Consider the following 12709-nt stretch of genomic DNA (forward strand, 5'->3'; position numbering starts at 1 on the left):
CTCCACAGTGACTACAGGTACGTGGCCGCTGCCCTCGCCGTCATGAGGAACGTGACTCTGCAGATCAACGAGCGGAAGCGGAGGCTGGAGAACATCGACAAGATAGCTCAGTGGCAGGCCTCTGTCCTGGACTGGGAGGTACAGTGACCTGGTGCTGGGAACCTGGGAAAAGCCAATTCCAGGCAGTTGTTGCATTATCTAACACCCTGTAGTTCATATCACACAGCCTGGTCTTGAGATTCCCGGGACAGGGAAGACACATCCACAAACTTCCGAGTGGGACTTAAACATTAATGACACCCTAAAGAAAATCTAGGGTCCAGTTCCAGTTTCATCAGTAGAAACCTGGAGTAGCTGTTGTGATTGCAGTGGTGGTAGCAGGTGAAATTTGGATCAAACTCTGTGTGCATTCTGGCTCTGTGCTGTGTCACAGGGGAGGAAGTCGGGAAAGAGGTGGCAAAGAGCCCTGGAAATTGTGACAGGTTAAGAAAATGGAGAAAATCCTTCTGGTGATTGCCTTGTGATTGGAAGCCAAACTGTTAAGCTGGAGTCAGAGATGGTATTTGCATTTTACAAATTACTTTGCACTTAAAGATATTTCTGAAGCAGCCCCGTGTGTAGTGATGGTGTAATTGGGGAACTGAGAGGCACAGGGAAGGCAGAGTCAGCAGAAGGATTCCTCACCAGCAGGCCTTCAGTCTCTACATTTGTGCCATGTGGTTTTGTTTGTTTTTTTTAAATACTGAAATTATGTTCTCCTTTTCCTTTTGTCCCTGTTTTTTTTTTTTTAAGTCATTGTATGCAAGTAATCTGTAAATAGGGTTTGGAGGCAGACGGAGGGCAAATGTTGCTGTAAATCCTCCCGGTGTTGTCAGCGGTCCATGTGTTCAGCGAGCTGATAGTCAGAGTGATGGAGCAGCCTTTCTTCCTCCTCACAGTTGGAAGATCTGAAATAACTCCAGTCACTGGGATTGTGCTGTGTAAATCAGTGTATGGGAAGAGGCATTAATCCTTTAGTTTTATTTCTTTTTCTGGAAAAGATCTCTGAAGGCTGGGGAGAGAGGGAGAGAAATGCAAGTGCTTTGCCTTCTGACTGCATGTCCTCCCCTACTGAATTAGTTTCATTGCTGTAATGAAGGTTGGGTTCAACCCTGGATCTCGTGATAGAACACATAAATGCAGCAGTCAGAGCTGGGTATGGAATTATAGTGTCTGGGAGAGCAGAGAGTGCAGATGATGTGTTTGATTGTTTTACTGTTGTTTGCTGCGGAGGAACATCTCTCACAGCTCTCACTGACACACATGCTCATTTTGAGAATGAGGAAAACTGCTCTCAAGGAGGCACAGGACCATCAGCTCCATCTTCAGCCTTCAGAGTGTGCCATGGGATGAGCTGATGGGGGTCATTTGTAAGAAATGTGTAGCCCCTCACTGCAAATAAATCTCGATTAAGGGCAGATGAATTCCAAGTCAGTGAATATTCATGTGTGAGTGGAGAGCCAAGGTGACCCCCACATAGGATCTATGGAATAGCAGTTTCTTTTTCTCTTCCATTAGCTCAGTTGATAATTCATTTTTATTCAGCCATATCCTTGATAATTCATTCCTGCTTAGCAGTACCCATTCTTTATCCCCATCCTATCCCCAGGAACTTGCCAACTCATTCTTCCAGGCTTTTTTCAACTAGTCCAAATTTTGAGCACATTATTGCAGCAACATCCTTCCACTTCTCAAAATATAGCAAAGCCTGTGGTTGGTACTGCTGAGAGATCCTGTGGGAATACAGCGCTGCCCCAGGTCAGAGGAAAACACCCTTCCTGCCTCTTTCATTCTGTCTTTCGGATTAAGAGGAGGCCCAGAGTTTTGATGAGAACACGAGAGGATGAGAGCTGGACCCAGCAGAGGATTTCACGGCTTGATTCTTCCCTCTCAAGTCATTGTGAATCATCGGATGCAGCCCCCACTCCCAGCTGTCCATGGGATGGCCAGGAGGATGCACAGAAACCCCAAGTACCCAGGAGTGAACCATTGTGCAATGCAGGAAGAGTGTGGGAGAAATCTGAAGTGGTACCAGATGCTTGGATCCAGCCTAGATCTGTGCAGATGCTCTCCTTGGGTGCTGCAGACCCCACTGCAAACCCACACCCCACTCAGCTGTGGGGCACATCCCCCAGGACTCAGGACATTGGGGCTGGTTCCCTACCCAGTCCATGAGGGCTCACTCATGGACTGTGCTTGGCCACTTCAGGGACCTCCTGGTGTGTGTCCCCAGCCTCTGCCAGGCTGTGGGCAATGGGCATCTCCAGCCTGAGGAGACACAACTCCCAGTTGGTCCTTGCTGGAGGACCCTGAGCGAGGGTGCCCACTTACCCCCTGTGTGAAGTGCTCCCTGAAGCAGGGAGGGGAACCCACAGAACATACCCAGCTTGCTGTGGCCCTGTTCCTGCTCTGATCAGTGTCTGCACCCCAAACCAAAGCTTCCTGTGCTCTTTCTGCCTCTCGTGGTGTCACACAGAGCAGGCAGTGGAGCATCACCCGGGGTGCACAGCTCAGCCTTCCTGAAAACAGCACTCAAAGAAAAGCAGGAAAACAAGAAAGCAATCAGGAGAAAAAATTATCAGCTCAGACTTTTTTTCCCCAAAAATCCAGCCAGGGCACAAGACAGAGCTATTCCAAAATTCCCATTGCATGTGGCACTTGGTGATTTATTTCAGTCGTTTAAATATCTCAGCACATTGAAATCTTTCATTTGGAGAAATATCTGTTTTTCCTCAATATCTTGAGACTTATGAGGTTCATTATTTGATTTGAAATCACTTTTTCTTGTCTAAATTTACCCATGTTTTCTGATGAGATGGAAAGAAGTTGTGTTGTTTTTTTTTAAAGAAGAAAAAATCCTAAAACAAATGGGAAGAGTAGGGACATGTCCAAGCTGATTTAAGCAGAAGGATTTTACTGAGTGCCATGGAGTTGTGTCTGTGTGTTTCAGGAATCACTTTTATCCCTTGAGACTTTTTGCATGTTCCTGGGAAAGGGAATTTCAGGATGAGCATTTGGAAACTGCAGATATCCCTGAGTTAACCAAAGGCAGAGGTTTTCCCCAAGAAATCATGCAAGCAGGATCTGATGGTTTAAATTGCCATTGGGATCAGGAAAGGGTGGCCCGATGTGAGGGGCAGCTGATAAGCTTTGGCAGCCAAGGCCTGAAGTCTTAAGGAATTATTGGCAGCTTTGGCAGCTTTAGACAAGTAATGACTGAGCAAAATCTTAAGGGAAGATTCTGATCTCACTGACTGCTGCAAATTAGAAATAATCCCAATCACTTTGAAATGTGTTCCTGTAAAATTTGTGGGAACGTGGGCTTGACCAAAAAGCCCGGCTTGGTCTGTTGCCATGGATGACTCACTTCTTTATTTTGTAACCTGAATTTCCAGTATATAAACAGACCCAGAGAGGTGCTGCCCCTGCCTACACCAACCCTGCCATGCCTTTTGTGCTCTGAGCTGTTAGTGGTGCAGAATGTGGGGCTTCCACCACCTCCTGCCGAGCCCTTTTGCTGCCCGAGAGCTCTCGGTGTTATGAAGTGTTTCCTGATGCTCAGCGTCATCCCCTCACTCGTGGTTAAACACCCTCAGATCAAAAGAGGGACACTGAAAGGCAGTGAGGCAAACCAGCACTCAGAGGTGCTGGGGCAGGTTCAAAGCAGACTTCAGACAGGGCCCATCCTGGGCAGCCTTTGCTGCTCGGTCCCGTCTGCTGCTCCCACCCTGTGAGAGCCGCTCGTCTCCAGGGTTCGTGGGCAGTAGCTGGAGAGATGCACACACAGCAGTGTTAGAAAGACACTTCCACAAAGCCCAGCATCATGTCCAAGTCCTTGCCAGTCCGAGTGTGGGCAGGGCTGTGTTTACACCACACAGCTGAGGCAGTGGTACAGCCCTGCCTTGCTTCCTCTCTTCTGTGCGGTGGCAGGAGCGTGTTCACCTCTCTGCTGCCCTCCCTGTGGATCCTGGGAGCCTGTGGAGCTGTGGGGACCCGTGTGCCACCGTGCCCAGCTCCCTCTGGCTCTGCTGCCGGGCAGGATTTGCCATTTCCTTTGGCATGACCCCCCTCCCTACCACGGCCTCAGGGGCAGCTGCACCCTCACCGAGTGCCTTGTGTGGATGGTGTGGAGGTGGAAAGTAGGTCTTTGTTTCAGCACACCTCAGGACTGCTCATGTCCTTCCTTTTCACACAGCTCTTCAACCACACCAAAATAAAATGAAGCAGCAATACTGCAGCAGTCCCTGCTCTCATGGCAGCTTCCAGAAACCCTTTCCTCCCTTTCAGCCCAGATTTTTCTCAGAGTAGGGGTATGTTGTGGCTCCCATTCCCTGGGAGGGGATCTGTGGAGGTCCCTCAGCCACTGGCAGGATGTTTGGCACAGGACAGAGCCTTGCTGATCAGCCTGGATTGGTTTTAACTTGCTATTTAAACAGATTACTTTATGTAGCTAGCTGGATATTTCTACCAAAGATTCCCATGGGTTGCCACTATGGCAGGCTTCAAGAGTATCAAATTTACATGAAGGGAAAAATATATGTAATTGAGACATGTAATGAGTGCTGTCCTTTTAAATGTCTTCCCATTCTTGTTATTTACGGGTCCTTTAAATCAAGAATTGCTGCCCTTAATTATGTAATCCATAATCGTTGGCCTCAGCCTAATATTATGTTAGTGAATCCAAGAGTCACATGAAAGAAAGCTGCATGTAACCAGCATGCTGCTTGGAAAGCAGGGACAGCCTGATGAGAAATCCTCCTGGGAGAAAAATCATGTCAGGGACTGAAATACAGCCTTCTTTTTAATTCTTCTTTTTTTTTCCCCCTCAGCAACAGAAGGTATCAAAACTGAGCCTGTTGAAAAGTACAACATCTCGCTCATGTTCCTTTTTCTGATCTCTGAGTAGCCCCGGGTGCTAATCAGCCTGTCAGTCTCTAATTGCAGAACAGCAGTGTCAGGCAGGAGAGAGCCCTGCTCATCAACTGGGAGCTGGGCAAGGGCACAGAATCTCCTCACAGTGCCCAGCAGTGACAGCACAGGGGCTGTGGCAGGGTGGGCTTGGGCGCTAGGGGTGGGTCTGGTGGGCTCATGAGCGTTCCTGAGTGTTCCCAAGCCCAGGGAAGTGTCTGCTCAGGGCTGGCTCATGAGACGTGGAACAGCTCCCTTCCTCGATGTGTGGGTGCTCCCAGCACCCTTTTTTCCACCACACTGTTCAAACCCCTCTGGTCCTTGCTGGTTGCTCCTTGCAGAGCGTGGTGGTCGCTCCAGCACAACTGGGGGGCTGGGGATCCACGTCTCTCTGAGGCAGCAGCAGCAGAGCTGACCCTGTGCTGTCAGTCAGGAGTAGCCCTGGGACTGTGTGTGTCACTGCAGGCTCGAGGGAGCATGAAACACTCATCCAACCCAGATCTGGGTGACCTTCTGCTCCCATTACTGCTCACGAAGGAGCTCTGCTGTGACTGTACGGAGAAGAGAGGAGTCAGCTTTCTGTCGGCTGCCCTTTGGATGCAGCGGGATGTGCAGGGAGGATGTGTCAGGATGTGCACTGAAAACCCTTGGTGCAGATGGGGAGGGCTGAGGGTTTTGTTAGAGGCTTATGGGACATAACTCAGGTTGGACAAGGCCTCAGGAGGTCGGCCAGTCTCCTCTTGGCCATTCTGCTGCTGTGCTCTGCTGAAGTCAAGAGAAATCTGCCTGTTCCGTGGAACTAAAAGTTCAACCTCTTCCTTTTTTAGCAGGGTTTCTCTTAATTTACATGAGGATATAGATTGTCCAGCCTCTCTAGGAGTTGGGAAAAAATTGAAAAGAAAAAGGAAATTTTTTCCTGGTTCTGTACAGGACTGGGGGGATCCAGGCCTGTGACTGGGAGAGGCATTTGGGAAAGCCTGCCTGGATTCAGGTCCATGGATCGACGTGTGCTGGGGGAGCCACAGTGGCAGTGGAGCTGAAAAACCATCATACCCCTTCTTGCTGCCATCCTACAGCTGACCCCTAAGCCCCCAGAAGGGACACCCCACCTGCAGGAGACAGTTGGTGCTGTTCAGAGGTGTTTGACTGTCAGGAAAAGAACAGCCTTTCAAGGTTCACTGGTTCTGCTGGAGGCTCTGGCTGGTGAATTGGCACAGCAGCCAAGGCTGGAGGAGCAGGCAGGGCTCTGGACATGCTGCTCATGGCCAGCCATGTGCTAGTCCCACAATATTTGCAGTATGTGTTTTCCAATTTGCTAACCCAGCATGGGAAATCAGCTATTTCTAGCCTATAGACTGTATATATAAATTGTTTTCCCAACATAAGAAATGCAATACAAATCCCATCATTTCGGATCTGAATGTTTTTGGGTTATGTTGCTTGCAGGGACTACGCAGTTTGGATTCAGCTAATCAAGTAGAAGTGCTTACAGAGTCCTCTGTGTGTCCTCAGGCTTCAGATGCTACCACAGGAGTAAAAGACAAAACTGGCTTTCTATTTTTAGCGGCCAGCCTCTCCTAAGCTCGCCCCCTCTCCTAAAGCTCCCATTCCTAGGCTTGTGGGAATCTTCTTCATAGAAGCTCATGTTCAGCCAGGAAAGCCCATAATTTCTGGAGCCAGTGTGTTTTCTTCAGAGGCTTCTTGTTTGAGGGCTTGTGCCCCCCTGAGCTGTGGCAACAGCACTCTGGTCCCCGGGTTGTGGGCAGGAGGTGCCACAGCCGGACCCTGTCACCACCCTGCTGAGACACCGTGTGCAGCACGGCCCATCCCTCAGGGAGTGACCCTCTGTGTCCCTGGGAAGTTACCCCTCATTAGCCCTTGGGATAGCACAGCCAGAGAAGCGAGGCTGAGAGCAGGATAAACCCCTGGCTGGGTCTGAGCTGCAGGATGGTGATGCAGTGACTTAATGGAGTTGCTGTTGTCACAGGGCCCAGGGACACAGGCAGTCGCTTCCAATCAATGCTCAGAGGTTAATTACACATTTACCTGAACAGCAGTCTGAAATCCTCACCGAGGAGGAGGAGTGGGGGTGACTCCTGGCTGCTTTGGCACCTGCAGCTGTGAGCAGCACCAGAAGCGTGTGTCTATCTAGATCCCCCCCATAGCTGGCTGAACCTTTACAAGCTGTTTGCTGAGGTTTTGGGGTGGTCTTGTCCCAGAAATTGGTTCCAGTTTGGTGTCAAAGCCAGAACTGCAGTAGTTTAGGAGCCAAAAAAATGTAAAAGAAAGCTCTTCTTTTACTGTCTCCTGAATCCTGCTCCTTACCTTTCAGCTGGAGTCATCCCTCTTCCTTCTGCGGTGTTCCACTGAGATGCCCACAGGGCAGGTGGTGGTGAATTCACCCATTTTTAATAAATAGATTTTAATTAACTTTTTAAAAAGTCCAGCTCATTCCAATTAGTGGAGGGTGACTGCATTTGTTCTCTCAGAGAGTGGGAGAGAGAGCTCTGTGTTTTCAAGACCATCTGCTCATGAATCCTTAAAAAAAAACCGGAGAGGAAAACAAGCGTTAACCGGAGGCAGGGAAGGGTGAGGGCACTCCAGCAGCCAGCCAGGGAGGCCTGGCCAGCTGGGAGGGCCCGAGGCTGCCAGAGGAGCTGGGGTGGTCCTGACAGGTTTTTGGAGATGGGGAGCTCTAATGAGCTATGGGAGAAAGGACTGTCATTGCCTGGATGAGTGGGAAGAGAAGCAACACTCCAGAGGGGTGAGTTCTGGCAGCCTCATGGGTGGGGAACTGGTAGCCCAGTTTGATGGCTTTGAGATTTGAGATGGCTGGCCTGAGATTTCAGGACAAAAAAGGCTTTGGGATGCTTGTTTTAAAGGGAGAAGGTGCAGGGGATTGGTTACCCTGAATACAAAGTGCTGTGCTGGGCAGCAGGAAGGGGCTTTGCTTGCCAGATGCCACCAGCACGTGCAGCGAGATCAGGGTCTGGGGGTACCTGGAGGGGGCAGTGGGGCAGTGTCTGGAGCAGCTCATTCTCCATTGGAATGTGAACTGCAGTGACTGTGCTTTGAGTGTCCACACTTACTTAATTTATTCTCCTTCCTTCAGAGTTATCCCCTAACCCCCGTTTCTGGTCCAAAGTCAGATGGGGTGGCTTTGGGAGCTGCAGGAGGGCCAAAATCTTACTTAATTATTGCTTCTCCCCATCCTGCCAAGAGAGACGTGTCCACTGCCCTGGCTGGGAGCAGTGGCTCACTCGGCCTCGTTCTCTGTGCCCTCCAGGGAGACGATATCTTGGACCGCAGCTCGGAGCTGATCTACACGGGGGAGATGTCCTGGATTTACCAGCCTTATGGACGGAACCAGCAGCGAGTTTTCTTTCTCTTTGATCACCAGATGGTTCTCTGCAAGAAGGTAAGGACATGGCTAAGGGCATGCTGCAGACAGGCTTGCCAGTCCAAAGTGCTTTTTAGGGCAAGGTGGCTCTTTGCTGCACATGCAGAAGAGGATATGGATAGCACTGAGGAGGGGCAATCCATGTGCTTGGAATACTGATTTATGGGATGGTGAGCATACTGGGATAGAGGGATTTTTATGCTCATAGCAAATTCAGCCTTCACTTGTTCACTTCATGCCTTTTTCTCATGTGCCCCTGGTTTGGCTCGTTGCCTCACTTCTCCTTTTAGGTTTTGGCTGCAGCACATGATCTGGGATTAGATAGCCCTGGAATTCCTGCAGAACTACAGAGCCTGGCACTCGGGCCGACAGCTCAGTTGCTGCATTGAGACGATGATCAGCAGCTCAGTCTGTGTAGGGTGTCTGTGCTGGCACTTGGGCAGAGGCATTTTAAGCCTCATCCTCGTGTCTCTGCTGTGCTGGGTTTTACAGGGCACCTCTGCCACAAAACCCATCGAGAAGGTCGGAAGGCAGTGCAGGATGCTGGTGCTGATGTGCTGCAGTGTTAATAGCAGCAGGTGAACTGTGTTTCAGAGCAGCTCTGTTCAGCAGCATCACAGCTGTGTTGCTGTATCCACTAAGGTGATCCCAGCTCATTGCCATCCCAGCTGTGCCACACGAAGGGACAGAGCACATCAGTCCTGTGTGTGACAACCTGGGATTCAGTGACATTCAGTGCAGCCACACAGAGAACTGTGCAGGGGTTGTCCCCAGGTCTGGCTTCAGTGGGAAGTGCAGACAGGGAGCTGTGCTCCTGTCACAGCCTCAGGGCTCAGGACAGGCTGAGCCAGCCCCACTCGGTGTGCCAGCCCTCCAAGGAGGGCCCTGGCACCGCAGGAAGCGGCGAGGGAGGAGGCGTGGGAGGCTCCTGACTCACCGCGGCATCACTGCCCGCTCGGCGGCCTGTGCAGTGCAGTGGGTGGCACTTTCTTCTCCTGAGTCATGGTTGACTGAAATTTTGCCTTCTGGAATGCATGTGCTTGTTTTTCCCCTCCTCGTTGCTGTGCCTTTTACTCCTGGCCTGGCTCTGCACAAAAATAACCACAGAGCAGCAGTAATCGGGTCCGCCGGTCAGAGCTGGCACGGTGAGTCTGGAGGTGCACAGCTGGTTTCAGTTTTAATCTTGACCTCCCACACTTTGATTGTGACCTGAATTTCCAATTCACAAGGCAGCATCCAGCTTGGCTTGCACTGGGTCTGGTCCAGAGAGGTGTGGAGCGCTCCCAGAACTCTAGGAAAACCGTGGCTGGGATTTCCGTGGTCATCAGCATGAGTGGAGAGTGTTCAGCAATTCACAGTGGGCTGTGGGGGCCTGGCAGGCTCCATCAGTATGAAAACAGCACTAGTGGGACACTGCCCTCCCTCTTTCATCATGCAGAAGGCCCTTTGGGGGGGTGGTGCTGCATGAGGTGCTGCACAGGGAAACACCCGGCAGATTGGAACGTGGGGCCTGGGCCTTCCTGGCAGAGAGACCGTGCCAGGATCTGGCAGCCCCGCTGCCCCAGCCGAGCTCTCTGGGACAGTGTGTGCACCCTGAGCTTTGGGGTGACAGGGCAGAGGGTGGGAACTCCTGTGGTGACCCCGATGTCATGGGCATGGGGCTCAGACCTCGCTGTAGGTCCTTCTGCATCCAGCATCAAACTGCAGTTGTTGCTTTTCAGTGTTGGGGCAGGAGGGGAGATGTGGTTACAGCTGGACTTTCCCATGATAATGCTTTCCTTTAACTTTACTGAGAATGATTGTCCCAGTATGGAATTCAGAGGAGCATTAGCTCACATTTTGGGATCATGAATCCTGTATAAAATCAATCTGATTGATTTGTAGCCTGTGCTGCCTTGACCCTCGTGTCAGGCTGTGCTGCACAGATCCCAGCAGGCAGGATCACCTCTGCTTTAGAGCCAGAGCACCGTGTCTTGGGGCTTTCTTAGTGAGGCATGGTGTGGGAAGTTGGAGCCAGCTTGTTTCAAACCCCCTGATTTGAAATTATCCTCTGAGGGATATGAAATATGACCCACATCCCCCAGAGCAGCTTTGGTACCGCTTATGATGGCACATCTCAGTGAATCTTCCTCTTCAGAAGATTTTCTGCATTTGTGCGTTTTCTTCAGATATAATAAATCAGTAGGTATGATACATCCTTCACCATGACACAGTCGATATGAGAATACTTTTTTTTTAAATTATAGTGGTTGAATTTTATCTCTTTATCAGTCAAAAGAGATTTTTAATAGAAACAAGGAACTAAAACTGATTCCTTATTTAAATATGCCACAGATGCTTCAGTTTGATGAGGGCTTGCTAGATATCCTGAGAGGCTCTAGAAGATGAGCACATATTTCAAACAAGATCCCCCACTCCTCCAGATCTTCATTGCAGTTACCTGCACATCATCCTCACCTTCATTACCTGTGGTCTCCTTGGCAGACGTTTGCAGCTGCAACAGCTCTGTGCTCTTGCATCCCCTGGGAATGCACGTGGATCCTGTGGTTGCAAAGAGGGTGATTCATGAGTTCCTGATGGAACACAGTTCTGTATCCTAAGCTCTGTGACAGTTTTGGATGTTGGTATTCTCTGTCATTGCCTTTGAACTCCATTGTCTCCAAACCTTGTTCCACAGTGGGCTCACAGTGCCCAGCCTGGCAGGTTCCTGCTCACGGTTTGTGCAGTGGAATATGAGGAAATTTTATGTGGCAAACCTGGCTGGAATCAGCATCCGTCCTGTAGGCCAGGGTGAGATGTTGGTGTTTGCTGATGTACCAGCAGTCTGGGAAGATGGAATATGAATTCCTGCACTACCTGGAAAAGAGCCAGCGAAAGTCAGTTTTTCTTTGGCTGCAGAAATTTGAGCAGCATTCTGGTCCCAGCCCTCCAGAGTGCTGGCTGTCAGTCCCAGGAGATCCCACTGTGACCCTCGTTGTGTTTGTCCTGCTGCTGGTCCCCTGGCTTTGTGTTGCTGTGCTGCTGGATTGCTGCTGCACCCAGGCAGAGGGATAAAAAATTCTCTCTGCAGCCAAGGTAACAACTCCTTCTGTGCCCCCTTAGTTCAGGTGGGTGCTCTCGCAAAGTGACGTGTCCCCACCACCACGGAAGTTTGGGTTTCTTCGCGGCAGTTTTGCTGTCAGTGAAAGATTGCTCTGGTTCAACCTCGTGGTGTCCTCTGTGTGGCTCCATGGACAAGGCACAGTACACATTCTCAAAAACCATCTTGTTTCTGCTATTCTCCTGCTGCCTCGGGTTTGGTCCATCAGCTCTAGCAGCAGCTTGCCCGGGAAGGTTTCATCTCCTGTCGTGTACTCCCAGGATTTACCATGTTTCTTTTTCCCACTGATCCATCCAGTGTTGCCTGTGTCTGAGGGACATGGTCTGTTGGCTGAGGAGGTATTTCTAGCGTCCAGATACCTGCTTTCAGCAGGTAACATATTTCCAAATAACCCCATCTGCTTTGCTCATGGCCCGCTTTCCAGAGCCTTTGCCATCCCTTTCTGCTGTTGTCTGAGAATGTTTCAAGGTTATGGGGCCTTTTTTTTGTTGGACACCTGGCCAAGACATTTCTGTGAGGGAGGATAACTCTCATGTGATTCCTCCTGACATTATCACCTGGTTGTTCCCTGCCTGATACACCTGCAAGTCCATCAGCAGTGCCAGCTCAGCCCTCTGACAGCCAGGAGCTCGCTGATCAGCGTTCACTCTGTTTATTGGTTGTTCCCAAATGTTTCAAGCAAGGCTTCAGCACCTGCCTGGCCTTTGGGACTCATGGGTGTGCACAGATCCCTGCAGGTTGGGACCACCCCTTGTATCCCCCTGCTCTGTGCTCTCATACAGGCGGGTGGGCTGGGCTGAGAGCTGCCGGCGGGAGCAGCTCCTTGAACCTGAACGTCCTTGTTGTCTTCCCGCTGGCTGTGTGTCCCAGGATTTTCCCAAGGGCTTTTGCAGTGTGAGCTGATCCAAGGGTTTGTCCTTTCCGAGCAGCTGGTGACGGTTTGTTTGCACGTGAAGATCCAGGTGTTAGTGTGGTCATTGACGTGACCGTGTTGAACTCTCTGACTGTGTCAGTGTGACTGTCAGAAACTGGTTCAGTTGTCAGGAGAGGAGTGGTGGCACTGGTGGGATCCAGTGGCCAAGCTCAGCCCTTCCCTGGCTGCCTGTGTAAGATCCACTGCCTCAGGCAGAATTCCCAAATGCATTTCCATGAGCACTGGGTCTTCAGAGACCTGGGTTGTGAAGACGTGTGATTACCGAGGGCCGCATTCAACTGTGCTTGGCAGGTGTTGTTTCCACTAGTGGGGGTATCTTTAAGTCTTT

The 12709-nt window shown here is 50.6% G+C and overlaps 1 protein-coding gene across 14 annotated transcripts in view; it reads left to right on the forward strand.

Moving 5' to 3' along the window:
- ARHGEF9 (Cdc42 guanine nucleotide exchange factor 9) overlaps positions 1-12709 on the forward strand; it is a 129751-nt gene that overhangs the window by 86816 nt on the left and 30226 nt on the right. For all 14 annotated transcript variants that reach the window (XM_050310618.1, XM_050310624.1, XM_050310620.1 and 11 more), the window contains 2 exons: positions 9-138; positions 8234-8365. In XM_050310618.1, the coding sequence (XP_050166575.1) occupies positions 9-138; positions 8234-8365 (262 nt within the window). The remainder of the gene's footprint in view (positions 1-8; positions 139-8233; positions 8366-12709) is intronic.

This window comes from Myiozetetes cayanensis, unplaced genomic scaffold (assembly GCF_022539395.1).
Source record: "Myiozetetes cayanensis isolate MyiCay16 unplaced genomic scaffold, myiCay2020 scf15, whole genome shotgun sequence".
Classification (NCBI taxonomy): Eukaryota; Metazoa; Chordata; class Aves; order Passeriformes; family Tyrannidae; genus Myiozetetes; species Myiozetetes cayanensis.